Source organism: Harpegnathos saltator, unplaced genomic scaffold (assembly GCF_003227715.2).
Source record: "Harpegnathos saltator strain DR-91 unplaced genomic scaffold, Hsal_v8.6 scaffold111, whole genome shotgun sequence".
Classification (NCBI taxonomy): domain Eukaryota; kingdom Metazoa; phylum Arthropoda; class Insecta; order Hymenoptera; family Formicidae; genus Harpegnathos; species Harpegnathos saltator.
This window is the reverse complement of record NW_020229886.1, coordinates 712,885-733,207: the sequence shown is the minus strand read 5'-3', so window position 1 is coordinate 733,207 and position 20,323 is coordinate 712,885. Positions and strand designations below refer to the sequence as shown.

At 34.7% G+C, this 20,323-nt stretch overlaps 2 protein-coding genes and 1 long non-coding RNA gene across 7 annotated transcripts; all 3 read right to left on the bottom strand.

Moving 5' to 3' along the window:
* Positions 1–955: 955 nt before the first annotated feature.
* Positions 956–4,658, bottom strand: LOC109503694 (uncharacterized). The gene is made up of 7 exons (XM_025300917.1): positions 4,276–4,658; positions 3,753–3,923; positions 3,405–3,563; positions 3,036–3,052; positions 2,724–2,867; positions 2,361–2,468; positions 956–2,249 (listed from the first exon to the last, which is right to left on the bottom strand). Exons 3-7 carry the CDS (start codon positions 3,556–3,558, stop codon positions 1,548–1,550), a joined length of 1,125 nt encoding a protein of 374 aa, XP_025156702.1. The 5' UTR covers positions 3,559–3,563; positions 3,753–3,923; positions 4,276–4,658; the 3' UTR covers positions 956–1,547.
* Positions 4,659–6,459: 1,801 nt separating this feature from the next.
* On the bottom strand, positions 6,460–10,438 carry LOC105181607 (geminin). Of its 5 annotated transcripts, none has more exons than XM_011138485.3 (6): positions 9,594–9,642; positions 9,044–9,165; positions 8,846–8,973; positions 8,539–8,753; positions 8,371–8,452; positions 6,460–7,252 (listed from the first exon to the last, which is right to left on the bottom strand). In XM_011138485.3, exons 1-5 carry the CDS (start codon positions 9,636–9,638, stop codon positions 8,393–8,395), a joined length of 570 nt encoding a protein of 189 aa, XP_011136787.1. In that variant the 5' UTR covers positions 9,639–9,642; the 3' UTR covers positions 6,460–7,252; positions 8,371–8,392. The 5 variants fall into 5 exon arrangements, with proteins under 5 accessions (XP_011136787.1, XP_011136790.1, XP_025156852.1 ...); XM_011138488.3 differs by having other exon boundaries at positions 6,460–7,249; XM_025301067.1 differs by lacking the exon at positions 6,460–7,252 and adding an exon at positions 10,357–10,424 and having other exon boundaries at positions 8,265–8,452.
* Positions 10,439–13,361: 2,923 nt separating this feature from the next.
* LOC112589095 (uncharacterized) lies at positions 13,362–14,535 on the bottom strand. The gene is made up of 3 exons (XR_003113257.1): positions 14,253–14,535; positions 13,685–13,767; positions 13,362–13,577 (listed from the first exon to the last, which is right to left on the bottom strand). It is a non-coding gene; the product is annotated as an uncharacterized LOC112589095 (long non-coding RNA).
* Positions 14,536–20,323: the final 5,788 nt, after the last annotated feature.

The following is a 20,323-nucleotide window of genomic DNA, read 5'->3' as shown; positions in this document are numbered from 1 at the left end:
TATATCTATGTGCAACATAGCCGGCAATATATAATAGGGCATTTCGTTCAATCATGTCTTCAGCATCTATTCGTTCGAGGTCATACAATAAATTAGCTTCATCCTTGTTAGGTTCATACGTACTTAAATTACACACTAGAAACATGAAAAATTAAAATATTTCTATGTTGATCATATTATATATTGTACCCCAGACAGCACAAATCTTCAAAGGACGTTCTAAGAACGTTATAAGCACATTCATACATCCTAAGAACATTCTAAGAATATTCTCTGAAGATTTTGTGCTATCTGGGACTGCTATGTTGCTGCAATAAATAGTAAAGAAATAATATTTCTCAAGAATATTAACGGTATCATGATTAAAAATAAAGTTGTACACATAATAATTATAATTACGGAAACCGTTCAATATTTCATACCTTCTCCACTTTCTGTTTCCATAGAATTTTCTTCTCTTTCTTCTCTTTGTTCATTAGTGTTCATATTTTGTGTGTTAATGTTGAACCTATTAATATATAATTTTCCATCATACTTTCATTTTCTAACATAATCTATAGAGAATTTGTATCATGATTATCCGACGAATGTATGTCTTCCATATCAATGAGCATTGAAGAGTTAGAATCCCTTTCCGTATTTTCCTGTGATGAAATGACATGTCCGGAATGCTTCCTAAAGATATACCACTTTAAACGATGTTGTATTTCGACTGGCGTCGGATGATTGTATGCTGCACCCATGGATCTGATATGCGAAAAAATTTTCAAGAACGTCTTGGTTTAATCGTCTAGTGAGTATATATATTTTATTTCAAACTCTTCGGACGAATACTTATTTTGAATATGTATAAACATTTCTCGTAAGGATGTATTGCATATTGCAATTCCTTTTTGGAATTGCAATAAAGCTCGTTTTTTTCCAACTCACATTTCTTTTATAAATATATCCATTTCATTAATTATTTTATTTTGTTCCTCAATATTTATATTATAAGCGTGCAAGCCACTGTGATGACCATATTGTAATGTGCTATTAAATACATCGAACCAGTCGTTAAATAATTTTAATACATAAGCGGTTTGTTCCCAGTTATCAGAATGCAAAAGACCATTTGCTTTACACCATCGAATAGCCAATGCATTTGTATTGGAGAATACTTGAACTGCTAATTTTACTTTTTGACATTGTGTCCCTTTAGCATCAAGGTGTGTTCTACTTAATTTATGGACAATTTTTAAATCGCCTGTATTAAGTTTTAATAATTCTTCTAGACACCTTGCATCCACGAGATTATCTTTCCACCAAAACCCAGAATCAAATAGGTTGTTCCTTGCTGATTTTAGTAAATGAGGGGCGTCAGCATAAAAGAATATTTTTGATGACTTGTCTACGGGATGTATAACGAAATATTGCTTTTCATTTTATGTCGTTGGGATGATTATTAGTATTGATTCCAATATTAAATTCTCTCCATAATTTTAAATTTGTCGGTCCCATATCACATACAATAGCTACAACATAATTAGCCAAATACAGATCTTGCGTTAAAGTAAATAAAATGTTGCGAGACATTTCATAGATTCATCAAAATTGTAATAAATGGGTTGTTTCCAAGTGTTAAATAATCCTCGAGCCATAACAAACTGACAAGTTTTGTGAAGCCCATACACTTTTTGTTCTTTTCTTTCTAAATCCAATTTATTAGATACATACAATTCGTCGAAGCTCAAAATGGTTAATTTTTCCACTGTAGAGAGATTGTATCCTTTATCATGCATAATTCTTAACACGTCTTTTAAAATGCCAGGTGAAATACTGAACGATGCCACCCAATTTTGTAATGGTGATTCACACGGCAATGGCATTTTTTTAATATTCCTTAGATATCTGTACGCTTTTGGACTCAATGATCTTAGAGCAATTGCAGATATATCCTCGGATAACCATTTTTTACGAATATTATTCGGTGACATAATACTTTTTACCTGTCCTAGTGTTAATACCTTTCGCAACGTATTAATGACTATTTTATTTGCTTCTTTCCTTTTATCTATTTCCATTACCTGTATCATAGAAGCATTTTGCATAACACTTGTCTGCAGTTGTTCTACTTGTGTGTTTAATTGCTCATTTTTCTTCTTGAGTTGTTTGTTCTCTTGTAAAAGTTTCTTATTTTCATTTTCAAAACATCGTAACTTTTGCAATAACATCTCAAATACATCATAGTTTCCACTTTTCTTTGGTTTCTATAAAACACAAAAATATATTATTTTCACGCATTATCTTACAAAATAATACTTTAGTATTACAACCAAACTCAGCATACGCACTAACTCTATTGTGTAAGTTTAAAATACAAATACGTACTCATTTCCTCTTAGCACGTCGTTCAATGATATAAGAGAGTTCTGTTTATCAAAATTATCTTCTTCACTATATATATTTTCTTGGATACATTGTTCAATCTGTAGACAAGTGGATAATTCGCCCATTTGCTGTTTAGATGTTTCGGTGTTTAACCTGACAAATAATTACATTGTTAAATAATTAACAATAATAAAAGTATTACATTTAACAATATTCATAATTTGATCTTAATATTTCAGAAACTATAAATAACACTTAAAGTGGTATATAATGCATATAACACAATGACATAAAGAAAGACTGTACATATTACTGTTAACAATGGCAAAATACATACATTTTTCCTGTCATTACAGAAACATGATCACTATCTGATATTGTTCCTTTTTGTTTCTTCTTTTCCTGCTTTTATCCAATAGTAACATTTTTGTGGGAATAGAACCCTCCTTGAGTCGTTTCATTTGTTTCATACATGTTTTAGTAGATTTTGGCTGTGTCTATCGCATTACAAAACAGTCATCTTCAAAATGAAGATTGCATATCCTTCCTACAATTATACAATATTCTTATTATACTCTATATAGTCCTATAATATACCTATGATAAAATCATATCACAAAAAGTAAATTTTATTTGCAGTTATTGGTTGCTCTGCATCTTCTTACTCTATCACAATTTGTGTCTAGTTAATGAAAGTTGCTAAATCATTGATATACAATTACATTTGTTAAATAGAAGACATATATAATATGACTGATATTTATAGTTTGTGATCTTATATTTAAAACATCCTCAAACATAAGTGGTTTGTTCTCTTGTTAGCTGAATTAATTGTACTAGTACAAGAAATTTATGCAAACTTAGATATAAAAATCTTGTATGTATACTTTATTTGCTTCAATGTGTATGTATATTTTATGCATTAGTGCAGCCAGTTCAGTTAAAGAAAAGAGACAAAAAACTGATTGAATATTGCCTTACAGATCAATTAGCTATGTTATATTATATAGAAAGTATCACTGATATCAACTCACCAGAATTAATTTTTATGTTGTCTTCACTCTTTCCACAAGCATTTATCCATTTCTCTAATATCACTTTTTCCTTTGGAAATCTAAAGAATGTTATATTTTTTTTGTCGGTGTAAAATGTACGACTTTTGCAATTCTTTATACAACACGATGGCATTGTATCTGTAAACATAACCAAATATGCAGTAGATTAATGTACTGTTGACATAGCATTTACAATTGTTTTATTTTAAACATATGCTTTATTTGTTCAGTTCGGTAATATCCAACTTACCTTATAATTATATATATACACTGATCTTGCGTGCAAACAATAAAAAACACCGAAAAAAATACACTCAACTAAAATACCTCACTTGTTTCAATGTATCGCCATATTGGTGTTTTAAAGTTTGGGGCAAATTTCTGATTGGTGGCTACTATGCATCCACGGGAATGGTTCACCTTATATTCTTACACCATGATTACACCATGGCAGTATCCCAGAATGATGTCTGTCGGACGTCCCTGAGATAAAGTGTGCTGTGTGGATAGGAAACACAAGTGAGACTTGTGGTTCAATTTTTGTGTTTTGGTCAATGTTCTGCGTCTGCGATTTGCGTTTTGCGACTTGCAATTTGTGTAGACTGAACATTAAGTTCATTCTACATTAGTTGCAAGTCGCAAGATTGCAATCAAATTGACTAATCACAGTCGATTATTCTTTTAGTGATTGAAAAATAATCGACTGTAATTGGTCAATTTGCTCGCAACCTTGCGACTTACGACTTACGATTAATATAGAATAGGCTTTACAGATACAACTTTATCACTGATTTTGGCACGCGCTATTACGATTTAAATTATAGTGCAAATGGTTAATATGCATAATTACCAAGATATGTTTTTTTACTGGATACCGTGCAGTTTGAAGTTCGTTGAAATATAAATATTGTAACTTTTCTATCATTGACAAAAGAGAAGTTTCCTCGTCTGGTAGGCCCCTGTTCAGTTCAACGCAATCTCTTAGTCTCCAAATGGAGGCAAGGAAAGCGTCGCTACACATAGCTTTACTTTGACCAACACTCTCGCAGCCATCATGAAAGATCAGCTCTGAAAAAAGCTTCCTTTCTCATTCGTGAACAACGGTACGAGGCTAGTAGCCATTATGCTACGGCACTTTCTGCCACGGGTCCAGGGACCTTCCTCAGAGCACGTGGAGTCATTAAAAAGACCCTGTTTGAAGCTCCGTGGTGTCACTCGAGGGTACCTCAATATACGCTTTTCAAAGAGAATATATATATATAATACATGTTTAAATGAGTACTATCGAGAAATTAAAAGTCAAATTCTTGATAGAATAGTTTAGACATAAAATAGTGCCATCTAGTAGTCATTGCGCAAACATCTCTAGTTAAAGGCTCTCATATATGAAATGATAGATGCATACGCAAAACTTAAGAGCTTATGGACCAATGAATATTTAGATAGCATCTAAATGCTATTGTGTAAATCAATATAGCGACTTAGGCCGATATTCATAGTCGAGTCTTATATTTAAAACCGTCTTAAGTTCACCTTCAGGTATGCCGTAGCCAATGAAATAATTTGTACAACATCTGAAGATGAACGTAAGACGATCTTAAATATAAGATCCGACTATGAATACCGGCTGTGGTCTATAAGCTCTTATGTTATGCATATGCATCTTTGTCATTTCATGTATGAGGGCCCTAATAATCGCAGAGAGGAGCCTGAGAGCTGCCATTGGGCCGGTTACCCTGGGACGCTTTTCAACGCTTTTTCCGACACGCCTCCTGAGAAAATGCATGCACACTATTTCCATCCTGATGGCAACGGCAAAGTGTATACAGTTCTTGTTCACTGTACTTCTGTCCAAAGATAGTAAATTAAAAAAGGACAGATGACCAATTGCTTTATCTTTATCTCACTACCGATGAGCAGATGCGTGGCGGTAAAGGCCTTTGTACGTAAAAAAGTGTTAACCGTAACCGTAATTTTAGTTTCCAACACATATTAACACACATTAAATAGAGTAACGCAAGTGAAAGTTCCGTCTTAAGGCTCGTCTACATTAGCTGTAAAAGTAAGGCTGTAAGGTTGCAAGGCACGAAATGAAATATTTTCATTCGCTGACAGCTTACGTTACAGCCTTACAGCCTTACTCTTACAGCTATTGTAGACGAGCCTTAAAGTTACGGTTACGGAATTTCACATGCGTTACTTTATTTAATTGTATGTGTTGGAAACTACTAAAATTATGGTTACGGTTAACGCATTTTTACATGCAAAGGCCTTAAGCCAGACAAGTTAGCGGCGATCTTATCACTAAACGAACATCCTTGTCTCGCCTTTTCTCTTCTTTCACGCAATGCGCTACGCGTTTCGAGAAAAAATATTTCGAGACCGCGTGGATAATTTCTAGCCATGACATTACAATGTTAATGGCTGGCCATTTTTTATAATTTTTATACTCAATTATGAATGTACACACGCATATGTGTTGTAAACGTTAATATGTAATATTAAATTTTAATGTGTATCAATATTCATTTTATTAATGTTAATAATTTAAATCTTATCAGTAAAGCCCTTAAGAGACTCATCACCTTGCTATCTTCTCGCTTCTTGCGAGAAAATTAATGTCTATCTGCTTTCGAAAAAATGTTTTTGTATGAAATTTTTACGAGTCAGCATGCAAAGTTATATAATGCATTGTTAAGTGTTGTAAAAAAATGAACATTTAGCACACAGATATTATTTACAAGTAGAGATACTAAAACCGTTGCGACCAAGAATATATAATGGCCGCAGGAATATGCAGGCTAATCCGTTACGCTGAAAAATAGGATTTTTGAAACTTTGTGTAGTTTTCTTGTTTTCTTATTTTCTTCCTCCTATATACAGGGTTAAATAGTCAAACTTAAAATATAAATTTAAGACCTCAAAACAAGCAAATATTTTATCTGGAAGTTTGCTCGCAAATGCTTCCTTGAAGAGATATTGATTTTTGAAGTTTTGAACTATAGGAATGAATAATATCGAAATAATTTGGATTTTTCTCTTTATTGCTTTACAGTAATCAATTTAATGTAATTATTAAATATTTTGTTCAAAATGCTGACCTCCAGCGCGAAGACAAACATTGCACCTATCAATAACAGAACGAGTGGCTGACTGACATTGTGCAACTGAAATTTCGTTGCACGCATGTATTATTCTCTGTTGTAATAATTGAAGGTCATTAACAAGCACTTCATATACTTTTTGCTTTAAAGCAAAACGTTACTAATCAAATCGCAATCATTGAATCAATTAACAACTCATCACAGTAACTATATAATTCATTCAATCAACCAAATGTTTGCTTTATGACCGTTATTCACTTCAGGCATGTCAAACCCATAGATAAATTCTAAGTGTATACTTAGAAAACTCGAGGGTCACTCCGATTAGGATATTTTATATTTTCCTTAGATCTTTGTTTATGGAACTCTAGATAAAGAAATATGTACCTGGGACGGTCAACTAATAAGCTCAGACAAACATTAAGATAACCAATAGTCTTTTCCCAAAAACAATAGACACTCATATATCATTTTCTTCCTCAGTGTAGTAGGATACGTAACCGAGCTATCAAAACAATGCAATATCACTACATTGCTGATATATGTCATCGTAGCTATATCATAAACTATAAAACATCCAGAACTGCAACAATATTGAATAAATTTTTCTTGTTTTAAGCCGTTTTCAGCCTTTTCCAGCTTTCTCTTTAATGTATGCAGCGCGTGAATATTTCTTCTTCTTTGATTATTTATAGCCAGCAAGATGGAAGTAGCAGTCTGCTGCTAAAAAGAACACTGCTGCTAAAGTTAATACACTTTATTTCTTCCATCAACATACAGAATGGACTGCTGATTACTGAATGGTGGGGATAGAAAGGCAAGTAAAATGAGATGCAAACAATATGAGGATTTCTTCCATCTCTCTTCCAAGCAGGAATATAACAGGAATATAACCATAAAAAAAATTCTGACAACACTATATCATTATGATTAGGGTTCTATTATGATGTATTATATTCTTGCTTGAAAAAGATATAGATGTCCCCATGTTCCCATGTCTGCATCTCACTTTACTCATCTTTCTATCTCCAGCACTGCAATTAGCAATCTATTCTATATGATTTCCTCAGATATAAGAAATATGTGCATGCAATATTATAACATTTCTGTTTAATAAGCTTCAATTATCTAATCATTTATAAACTTCAAGACTATGTACCCATTTTTCTATCGTGGTAAAATCTCCTTTATGGAAAAGATACACCCAAATATTAAATGTTTATACTCAAACAAGAGCTACTTGTCTAGTTACTTATAGACATTTGATATACAGGATGTCTCTTAACTCAATACAAGGAATTTATGGAGACATAGATTGAATTAAGATAAACATAAAAGTCCCATATCAGTTTTGCGACATTTGCAATAGGTACAAGTCATTAATGACAGAAATTTGACAAATGAGTGCACTCAGAGATGATTGACTGAAGTGTTGCAGTCATTCAGGCTATAGTGCGGCCCGGTCGATTTAGCAACTGTCGGCGCTGCACATGGGGAGACGTAGAAGTGGTAAGACACGAACGGTGCATTATCCTTCCCCTTTCCACGAATTCCTCATACTGAGTTATGGGACACTCTATATGTTTATGTATTACTTGATATTTTATACTTGTGTTGTTAAAAATTAGGTTGATCACATAGATTATAATGTGATCATGCATGTGTACAGAAATTCAATCCAAGTAAAAGAAAATAATGGTAACATGATGTATATATATATGCACCAGAAAGAAAATTGAGTGTTTTGCTTGATGTTTTACTAAATGTGTCATATTTAAAATTATATATACATAACTATACTAATGTTTAACATGTTAATCATGTAAGAGGGTATATATTACTTTTTTATATATTGTATTCATATCATGGCATGCTGTCATCCAATGAATGATTTATGCTACTGCTGTCATCTTGAATCATATCCTGTAATAAAATATAGAATATACAGTTAATTATAAGACAATAATAAACACTGTGCATTAAATATTAATGCAACATTTGAATATTACCTGCAATACTTCAATAAGTGTCCTTAATTCTTTTAACATTTCCTCACGTACAATTTTTTCTTCTTCTAATTTTTTGTTTTGTTCTTTTATCTTATTTATTTCATTTTGTTTCTCCCCTATACGATCTTTAAGTGTCTTAATTTCATCAAATGCATCATCAAGCGCTATTTGCCGTCTTTCAGCCAAGACTTCCCAATAGTTCTCACTGGGACCAGCTATAAACAAAAGGTAAAAAGTAAATATTTTCATAATAATTTAAAATGTTTTATATAGAAAATATAAATAACTAAAAATATGTTAATTATACCTAGAGATGTTAAATCCTCAACCTCAATTTTTATTTTTTCTCCTCGAGCAGTCTGTACAGCTTTGTCTTCAAATGTAATCTTCTTAGATTTAATTGAAGGACTAGATCTTGTTTTGCCTGATGTAACACTGAAATATCACAATGATATTTAGTCAACTCATTACAATAAAATCCTATAGTCTTTTCCAATTAATTTACTTTTCAGTCTTTGCTTCCTTAGTTTGTTTATTAGATCTGAGTATTCTACCAGCAGCAACCAGATTTTCTTTATCCATGGCTGATGGCTGCAACATGTGCAACGATTCTCTGATGATTTTATCCTGTTTTGATAAAAGAAAACAAATATACATATCTAATATCTATATCTAATATTTATCCTATGCACACAGGAGCGACATTACCAATTCTATTTATCAAATTGGTTTATTTTTACGCTATTTTCCTTAAGAAGTAATTTAATACATCAAAATACTTATATTTCAAGTATCCCTGCTATGACATCACCTTGAAACATCTTATTTATACTAAAAGAAATGATAAAAATATCTTTGCTTGCAATAACAAACCGGTGAGAAGAACGGCAAAATCGAGAGTAGGAAAAATTTATTGCGCAGACTCTGCCGCGACAGAGAAGCGGATACATAGTTTTCAAATTCGCAAGTGATTAGACAATTATAGCTTATCAAACAGAAACGTTACAATATTGTATGCACACATTCTTTGTATCAGAAGAAATAAGTACACTAACCTTAACAGCGGTATTCTTTTTGGTGGCAAACTCCGATACTTTCATCTTGCTGATTACAAATCAAAGAAGAAACATTTATACGTTACACATACCACAAAGAAGACTAAAAAAGACTGGAACAGGGCCGTTAAACTCTCGTGTATATTTAGCGCCCAACATTTGTGGCGCTCTCTGAAATGGGACATTTCTTCGGTGGTACTAAAATTCAATATGGCGTCATGTGTCAATGGCTGCGTTCAGAAAACACAACGGTTACACCATGGAAGTAAGAATATGAAGGGAGCGTAATAACAAACCTTTGGTCTGTTTTTTATAGCTGCACTGCTGAACTAGTGCAATAAGTTAGAATGAGAAAAAATATAGTTGTCTCATTTTAACTTATTGCACTAGTTCAGCAGTGCAGCTATAAAGAACAGACTCCTTGCTTCCTAAGACGTAAGGGGGATTCAATCGCAGCCATCTTGTATAGGAACACATTTTCATTGGTTGATATTGTTATTACGCTCTCTCCATATATTCTTACCTGCATGATTCAAACAGTCTCCTATATAAAAAAAAAATATAAAATAATTGACATTTATTAAATTGTACACATTGTTGACAATATTAAATTATAATATTAAAACAATGCCTCAGTGTATAATAAAGCAGTGTAAAAATAAAACACCGCGTTCTCGATTTCAATCGACTGCAAAAAGTGAGGTTACTTATCATTTGTAAGTAATTAATATTATTAAAATATTACATATATATAAGTTCGTACCCTGACAGCACACAATCTCCCAGAAATGTCTCGAGGATATTTTTAGAATGTTGGATGTACTCAGAACGTTGGATGTACTAAGAACGTTGGATGTACATACTCAAAACGTCCTTAGGACATTCTTAGGATATTTGTGCTATTAAGGCTCGTCTACATTAGCTGTAAGAGTAAGGCTGTAAGGTTGCAAGACACGAAATGAAATATTTTCATTCGCTGACAGCTTACGTTGCAGCCTTACAGCCTTACTTTTACAGCTATTGTAGACGAGCCTTCAAGGGTATGTATTAGTGTTCCTATCCAAGATAGTGACACATAATCCCCCTTACGTCTTAGGAATCACACCCCTTACCCATAGTTCTCCTATATGCTCCCTCTATATATTCTTACCTCCATGGGTTACATAACGGTTGAGTAATTCGTCAACGTTATTGGTCTGAATGTAAGGATCTAACAGTAAGGACCAATAGTTACTAAGCGCTCAGTGAGCGCTTTGTTTTCTGAACGTAACCATTGGCTGCATTCAGCAGACTCAACAGTTGGACAACATTACTAGATTTTCCACTGAATCTCGCTCCTGATTGGTAAATATTTCTGGGTCTATGAAGAATCTAAAAGAATGCTCCAATCACAGACAATAATCACTAAGCGCTTTCTGATCACTTTGTTCTACTGAACGCGGCTAATGTGTGTATGTATAGCTGTCTATGGCCAGTATTCATAGTTGGATCTTATATTTAAGACCGTCTTAAGTTCATCTTCAGATGTTATACAAATTATTTCATTGGCTACGGGGTATTTGAAGTTATACTTAAGACGATCTTAAATATAAGACTTGACTTTGAATACCGGCCTATGCACACATGTAACACGTATGTGCGTGTAGTATACAGGGTGTCTCAGAACTTTGGGACACGGGCTCCGTATGGACATAGAGCTAAGTGAGAGGAACAAAAAATTCCTCTACCATAATGTGAAAATCGTAATAGTTTTTTAGTAATAACCGCGTAAAGTTTGGCGTTATCCACGCCCAGCGCAGCCTATAGACGCTCTGCGGCAAGCTAAAGGGTCAGAGCACAGACTTCTGCATAACGCATAATACACAACGCATAAGAGAATCAACCAATCAGAGTTTTTCATTTCTATCTTGAGGAGGAAAATGAAGAAAACTAATTGGTTTATTCTCTTATGTGTTGTATATTATGCGTTATGCAGAAATCTGTGCTCTGGCCCGTATGCGTAGGGGCTGAGCGATAACGCGGCTCGCGCTGACCGTCGTGCGGCGTCAAAGCGCTAAGACGCCATCGCGACAGTCAGCGCGAGACGCGTTATTGCTCAGCTTCTACGTACACAGTTTGCCGCGGAGCGTCTATAGGCCGCAATGGGCGTAGAAAGAGCCAAACTTTACGCGGTTATTACTAAAAAACTATTACGATTTTCACATTATGGTAGAGGACTTTTTTGTTCTTCTCACTTAGCTCTATGTCCCTACGGAGCCCGTGTCCCAAAGTTCTGAGACACCCTGTATATAGGAAATATGAAGAATATTAGTGTGAAGTAAAAATGCAAAAAATAATGTGTATTCTGTGAAATGTATATATTTGACGAAAAAAATGTAAATATGTATACATAAAGGAAATATTAATACCTTAAATATAAATATAAGGACAATAATTTGTCAATAATACTAAATTTTATTAGGTGCGCAACTAAGTTCTCGCTGTTTTTTTGATGAAAATGCAACTTTATTGTGAAAAAATGGTTACAAATGAATCATTCAAAATATTGCCCATCGCTAGCGACAACTTTTTCCCATCTTTCTGGCAGAGCTCGAATACCGTCACGGTAGAAGTGTTCGTCTTTTGAGGTTATCCACGAATCAAGCCATTTTGAGATGTCTTCATATGAGCGGAACTGCTGATTAGCCAGACCATGTGCCATCGAACGGAACAAGTAATAATCGGACGGCGCAATATCTGGGGAATATGGCGGGTGGGGTAGGACTTCCCATTTGAGCGTTTCTAAGTAGGTTTTAACGGGTTTGGCAACGTGAGGCCGAGCGTTGTCATGCTGTAGAATCACTTTTTCGTGCCTCTGCTCGTATTGTGGCCGCTTTTCGCACAGTGCTCGGCTCAATCGCATCAATTGAGTTCGATACCGTTCCCCAGTGATGGTTTCGTTCGGTTTCAACAGCTCATAATAAATAACACCGCCCTGGTCCCACCAAATACATAGCAAAACCTTCGCAGCGTGAATATTCGGCCGAGCCGACGACGTAGAAGCATGACCGGGCAGTCCCCATGATTTTGTTCTCTTTGGGTTGCTGTAATGAATCCATTTTTCATCACCCGTAACGATGCGATGAAGTAAACCCTTCCTTTTTTGCCGCTGGAGTAGTTGTTCACAGGCGAAAAAACGACGCTCAACGTCTCTTGGCTTCAAATCATAAGGAACCTAAGTTCCTTGTTTTTGAATCATTCCCAACGCATGCAATCGCTTGGAAATAGCTTGGCGGGTAACTCCTAATGCTGAAGCAAGCTCTTTTTGCGTTTTGCACGGATCCTCATCGAGCAATGCCTCCAATTCAGCGTCTTCGAAGGTTTTTGGCCTTCCTTCACGCGAATGGTCGTCAACATCGAAATCACCGTCTTTGAAGCGACGGAACCAATCACGGCACGTTGTTTCATTTAGAGTAGCATCTCCGTAAACTTTTTGGAGTTCTCGATGCGCTTCAGCCGCCGTTTTCTTCGAATGAAAGAAGAAAAGCAACACTTCCCGCAAATGACGATTATTTGGCACAAAATCAGACATTTTCACACAACCAAAAGTATATGACGCAAAAACAAAATCACTAATGTGTCAAAGTGGTTTGTTTACCATATGTCTAAGCTTGGTTCATGACGTTTTGGTTATGTCACATTCGACCAGCACTTACTACTGGAGCCATCTCTTGAAAAACAACGAGAACTTAGTTGCGCACCTAATATAATAATATTAAAAGAAATTTGTAATAAAATTGTATATTATCGCTGTCCTAAAAATGGTTGTAGCATACTCATAACTTTTTCTCCTCAGGTCCCTCTACTGGCTCCATTTTCAAATTCTTGAACCATTGTAGCCTACATTCAGCATTTCGTGAAAATTTATGTGATGGTGCTGTCTTCCCTGTCGAACATCCTGGTACACAACATACTCGTATCATCTTGATCCAGCTGTTATGAGACCTATAAAAAAAATAAACCTGTATTTAGTTAAACGGATATTTGCATCATCAGTATACAATATTACAGTATCATGCATATTCAAATAAAACAAGTTGTTTGTCGCTAACAGGGAAAAGATTTTGATGGTTCTTGAGTAACTGTTTCTTCTTGTTTTTTCTTCTTCCCTTGTTGAAGTCTTCTTGTAGTCCTTCTGCAAGAGAGAGAGAGAGAGAGAGAGAGAGAGAGAGTACATAAATATCTTCATAAATTATATATATATATAGAGTAGATTCCATGAGGAAATTTTAGCTATCTATGCCTGCATGCAGCTCATGCTCAAAAAGCAATTAGCTAATATAACATTACGTTCAAGAATAATCATAACATATTCTTCTTGTTTTCAGTCATCAATCTGCTGAAATAGCTCGTTCACAAGGTGTATCAAATTTTTTTAGCAGCAGATTAATAGCAGAAACTAAGCACAAACTTCATGCAAGCAAGCATCACTAAGAATTTCTACAATCTTTATCAAACTTACTCTTGCTATGTTAGCATATTGCATGTTAGCTCTTGCTATGTTAGCAAAGCTTACTTTTATTTTTTATTTATTAGTCTCTGTTAGTAAAAAGTGGACAATTATACTAATGCATAATATTTATATATAAATACAATACAATATATAAAAACAAAACTTACACTTTGGTTGTCGTTACTGGCAGTAATATTAAAAGTTTTTCCTTCTCGCACCTGCTTCTTCTCGTGCTTCTTCCTCGTAACACCTCTTCTTCGTAATACTTTTTTTTTCCTTATTGAAGGCTTAAAGCATTAAAGCATTAAAACGAACGCAACTATGTAGCAATATGGCGGCTATAAATTAGTTCCGATTTCTCACATGTCCCATCTCAGAGAGCGCTGCTAACGCTAATCATTTTCGCTCCATAAGAGTTTGCACGCACTGTGGTGCGATTCTGTAACTCGTTATTGGAGTTGACAGTTTCGTTATTGTTGCGCAGCTTTTCTACGGTATACAAAAGCTGCGCAACGATAACGAAAGTGTCGTTAACTCCAATAACGAGTTACAGAATCGCAGCACTGGACAGACAAACTCAGATAGAAGTTACGAGGACACTGTATTTCTCCCCCGTATCTGTTGAGGACGATAGTATCGACATCAGGGTTGGGAAGTAACGCGTTATTTGTAACGCCGTTACTGGTCTCATTACTTTTTTGAGTAACGATTAGGTAACGCCGTTACTTTTGGTGTCAGTAACGAAAAAGTAACGGCGATACATTTTTTTGTAATGAGTAACGAAACGTCCGTTACTTTAATCGTTACTTTTTAATTTTTATAAAATTAAACTTAATTGTATTGAATTTCTATGCATTTTTTGTTTTATGCTGGATTTAATGAGAACCAATAAAGATGGACTCACATATTGTCATCCATTGGCCGTAGCTATACAGAAAGGTTTAAAAGAAAGGTAAGTTGGTGTAATTTGGTTAATACCAGGGTTGGAAAGTAACGCGTTACTTGTAACGCCGTTACTGATATCGTTACTTTTTTGGGTAACGATTAGGTAACGCCGTTACTTTTTGGTATCAGTAACGAAAAAGTAATAGCGATATATTTTTTTTGTAACGAGTAACAAAACGTCCATTACTTTAATCATTACTCTTTAATTTTTATAAAATTAAACTTAATTGTATTGAATTTCTATGCATTTTTTGTTTTATGCTGAATGTAATGAGAACCAATAAAGATGGACTCACATATTGTCATCCATTGGCCGTAGCTATACAGAAAGGTTTAAAAGAAAGGTAAGTTGGTGTAATTTGGTTAATACATATGTTCATCAAACAACATTCATCTGATCAAAAAGAAAAATCAATATGTTCATATTTAATTTTATTGATTTAACTTTAGGTTTTGTACTACACTCGAAAAAGAAGAATTGATAATTGCCAGCTGTTTGCATCCCAAATTGAGTTGGTTAGCTGAAGATAAGTGAAAACTAGCGCAAACGTATTTAGAAGATTTATAAGGAATTCCTTCATTTAAAAATTTTTTGATGTCTGATAAGCACAATAATAACGATGACTTCTTTAATTTTAAATAGCAAACATCAAATGAGAAATCTGCCTATGATGAATGGCAAAGATTTTTAAAGTCAACAGGCACTAATGTCCAAATATTAAATTCATAGCCACTAATTAAGAAACTTTTAATTAAGTACAATACTTAATAATATAAAATAATAAAAATATTTAAATATATATATATATTTCTAATCGTCTTATGTCCGATTTATATCTTGTCTTAGTATCTTTCTTATAATCCTGGATTTACAACAAAAAAAAGTAACGGAAAGTAACGAAATAAAATATCGTTACTTTCAAGTAACGGTAACGCGTTATTTTTTAAGAGTAACGAGTAACGAATAACGAGTAACGGTAACGAGTTACTTTTTACCGAAAGTAATGGTAACGGTAACGAGTTACTTTTAAAAAGTAACTTTTCCAATCCTGATCGACATCAAATGTTATATGAAGTTTACACTCATAATTCACTTTCTTTTATGAAGTTTACTTGATAGGCTGCCTCCCAATGCGGCGTAAAAAGCGTATACGTAACTTGCGTCAGCCAATCAATTGTCTCAGCTGTTATACGCAAATCATAGCTGAGATGAATAATTGGTTGTCGCAAGTTACGCGTATGCATTTTACGTGTGAAAGCAGCTACATTTATACCTGCCATGGAACTACGTGAAATGATAGAGGAAGAAATAGAAAGAAATTTCCTGTCTATATAAAGAAAGTAACTATGTAAGTTGAATCGTGCATCATCGGGCTGTTTCGGTTGTCATCCGAAGTGCTGGAAATAGAAAGATCTTCATAGCTCTTTCTATATCTATTTCCTAACCTTTACGAGTTTATATAATGACGTGTGTACACCCACGGTAATCGATTCTGTCTCTTGGAAATTTTCACAAACTGAGAAGTGACTACGTTTCTACACTACTCACAGTCCATGCACAATTAATAAAATAACTAAACTTACGCTCGCTTATGGAGGATTGAGGCCTGGTCTACAATACGTGTCGTAAGTTGTAAGCCGTAAGAATTGGCGAATCACAGTCAATTATTATAAAAATAATCGGCTATAATTAGCCACTTCTTACGGCTTACAGCTTACAACGCCTATTATAGACCAGGCCTCAATCCTCCATAAGCAAGCGTAAGTTTTAGTTATTTTATTAATCGTCCATGGACTGTGAGTAGTGTAGAAACGTAGTCACTACTCAGTTTGTGAAAATTTCCAAGGGACAGAATCGATTACCGTGGGTGTACGTTCTCTAGTTTTAGACTGTCTATGACTACGTTTACACGGCTTCTAACTTCGACTTAGTAACGCTAATGTTATAACTCCTACTTAAGGTGAGTTGCGTTTACACATTTACGCTTATCTATTTGAAATAACTTAATAACTTTCGAGTGAGTCAAGGATTTCCATTAGTACCAATATAAAAGGCCGAAAAATGAAATGATTGTGATTGTAGTCTGAATATAAAAGAATTAGAAAAGAATATGAAAAGAATAGTATGTAAATAAATCAACAAATAAAGTGAACTTTTAGGTTATATTATGAATTTGAAAATTATAAAATATGTATATATCTACATAGTAAAATTTATATAATAAAATATAAGATTTAACTAAAAATGAAATTAAAATTTTAGGTTATCAATTTTGGAAAAAATTAATCATGGAAAATATGGAAAGCGTACGCTCGTTTGTTGCTATATATTTGAAAATAGTAGAAAATATGACGATATAATATGGCAATATATACTATATGTACGAAATATTTTGATTAAACGGCGAAAGCGTCAGAAAGAAATTATATTACAACATTTGTTGAATTTAACACCACCAAATCATTTGCTTGATCTCGGACCCGTATTACAATTTTCACAACATAAATCAATTTTACAATCAAGTTAAAATGTTCAATTTTTATATTGGTATTATTGTCATATTTACACTGCGTCCGTTTACACGTCTTCCTTACGTCGATGTAGAAATTCTAAACCTCTTCACCAAATGACTTTGAGTTACTATATCAATGTAATAACTTTGTCGTAAAGGAGTGTTTACACGGCATCTAACGTCAATAGTTATAACATCGATGTTATAACTTTGGCCTAAATTGGGCTGTGTAAACGTAGTCTATGTTCTTGCTAATGTTATTAAGGAGTGGTAAAGTGAGTGAAATCCATATGAATTTAAAAGAAATTATGGGTAAATATTATTTTATATTATATTGAATATATATATCTTATCACACACACACACACACACACACACACACACACACACACACACAAAATTACTTCATTAAATTAAATTCATATTTGAACCACCTTGTATTTGTTCCATTTCTTATATTTAATATTAAAGGTTTTATTTAATATTTTACCCTAATTGCACCGTACATCCCTGATAGCAAATATGTTCAGAAAACATCCAAGGGATGTCCTGAAGAGGTCCTATATCCTTAGGGCGGCCCTGGAATGTCTCTGGACGTCCCCAGGAGATTTATGCTAATCAAATGGATTGCTTCAATCTCTTAAAAATATGTGTTCTAATCGTAAATTTTCTTTTTCTTCTTATTCTATTTCTTCTCCCATTAAAATTCTCATTATTGCATCCAGTGGTTTATCTCTTTGTCTCTCTCTTTTTACAAATATTAATTCCTTTTCTAATAAATCCTTTTTAGTTAAAAATTGTTTAATATTCACTAACTGAGAGAGAGAGAGAGAGAGAGAGAGAGAGAGAGACAGAGAGAGAGGTTATTAGAAAAATTAAAATAATAAATTAGTTTATTATAATTATTGATATTCTTATTAATAATAAGATATATAAATAAAATGTATACTTACAGGATAAAGATGACAAAAAATCTTATGTATATTATTAAATGAGGTTATATTAGCTGTCAGTATACATTCATTTAATCTATAAAAAAAATATCAAAACAGCTAAATAATATTTAGTAATTTCATAAAAATCACTATACTATTTTATCCGTTGCCGAACATTTTTAGCTAAAACATTAAAGATAGTATAACACAATCCTCTATAACCGAAGATTCCCGATTTGTCATAAAAAAGCTATTAGGTAGTACGAATTATTATAAGCATCAACTTTCCTATCTTATCTATTTTCTTTTCCTTGCTTACGCCTTTCTATGTCTATAAAATTACGTAGTATCACCACTGTATTCATAGTCAGGCCTTATATTTGAGGCTTCCTTATATCCATCTTTAGATGCTGCACGGATTATTTTATTGGCTACAGACAACCTGAAGATAAACTTAAGGAAGTCTTAAATATAAGGACTATGAATACGGGTATTAGTATCGTAAAAAAGTATAAACATTTAGTACTCTCCGCGCGCTCCTGCTTTCTCACTCTTTTTTTTTTGGTCACGCAGGGGAAATCCTTATGGATACCCCCGCCCTTTTGGGGAGGGCGGGGGTTATGTCGGACTTCTACCGACTAAAACCCCTGCGGGATGCCGACCGCTCAGACCGTGGTGGGGGGAATTAGGAGAACTACGCCTGCATTCCCTCCCTGACACTCCGGCCCCAGGGCTCTCATTGAGCCCCACGCCCAAATACCGCGCCCCTCCCAGATTGGGAGGGCGCGGTGCCCCAGTCAGTTGTTCGGCCGGGTTGGCCTGTTAATTAGGAGGGAAGAGACACCCGCCCTCCCTCCTCGCCCCGCCTTCCCCCTTCCCTACTGGGAGGTTAGGAGGGCAGGGGAGCGAGACCCGGCCATAGATATAGGAACATAGAGATGGAGCGTGAACTCAGTACTTAGACAAGGGGGGTGAATCCATTGGGGGAGAAGCGACGAGGTAAAGTGTGAGCATTTTTCATTGGATGAAATGATGCACAGGCGCAGTGGCGCTGAATACAACACATTCTAATGTATATTCTTACAAGGCCCGATTAACATACATTACATTATTTACATACCTTTAAATAATACAATCTTATTAAATATATGACTTTATAAACACATACATACACACATTCAGGGTTAAAAAAATTGCTTTTTAAAAATAATTAATTGCACCCAGATACCACAAATTATCCCTAATATTGTCTTAGACACACTTAAGATATCTTAGGATACTCCTAGGATATTTTAGGATATTCTTTACTCTTTACTTATGTTCATCATTGGATATATTATGGTGGACGATTTTTGAATATCTTGTATTATCTAGGCTATTACCTATCAGGAAAGCTTACAATTATTTCTTGTAATAACAAATCTAATTTTATTTCTTATCTACACTGCTGTGTTTCACTTCCTATAACCTCTTCACAATTTCTCTGTTTATATATGCTACACGCATGCGTACAATAACAACCAATGGAAAGTGCTCACACTTTACCTCGTCACCCTCCCCGCAATGGCTTCTCCCCTCCGAGCTTACGCTCCATCTCTATATTCCTATATCTATAGGCCCGGTTCCAACCGGTCCTCGCTCCCCTTCTCCCTACCATCACCGACGCCCGGAGTGGACGAGAGGGCTTACCCCCTCTCCCACCCTCTCCCATCGGTACGTCGAAGGCGGGCCCGAGGCGGCTGAGGGCGCCTCCGAGGTATCGGAGGCCGTTCCTCGGCCAGTGCCACCTCGGGCCCACTCCCACTCGGCGGCCTCGTTGCGGGACATCACGTCCCGATAGAAGGA

What these genes read in the sequence shown, in the direction of transcription:
- LOC109503694 (XM_025300917.1), bottom strand. Translation starts at nt 3,558, where the DNA reads ATGCCATCGTGTTGTATAAAGAATTGCAAAAGTCGTACATTTTACACC. An exon ending in AGATAGTGATCATGTTTCTG is followed by an intron (nt 2,469 to 2,723) that starts TAATGACAGGAA and finishes ACTTGTCTACAG; the next exon opens with ATTGAACAATGTATCCAAGA. An exon ending in GAGGAAATGAGTACGTATTT is followed by an intron (nt 2,250 to 2,360) that starts GTATTTTAAACT and finishes TGTGTTTTATAG; the next exon opens with AAACCAAAGAAAAGTGGAAA.
- LOC105181607 (XM_011138487.3), bottom strand. Translation starts at nt 9,638, where the DNA reads ATGAAAGTATCGGAGTTTGCCACCAAAAAGAATACCGCTGTTAAG. An exon ending in AAGGAAGCAAAGACTGAAAA is followed by an intron (nt 8,974 to 9,043) that starts GTAAATTAATTG and finishes GTGATATTTCAG; the next exon opens with TGTTACATCAGGCAAAACAA. An exon ending in CACTTATTGAAGTATTGCAG is followed by an intron (nt 8,453 to 8,538) that starts GTAATATTCAAA and finishes ATTTTATTACAG; the next exon opens with GATATGATTCAAGATGACAG.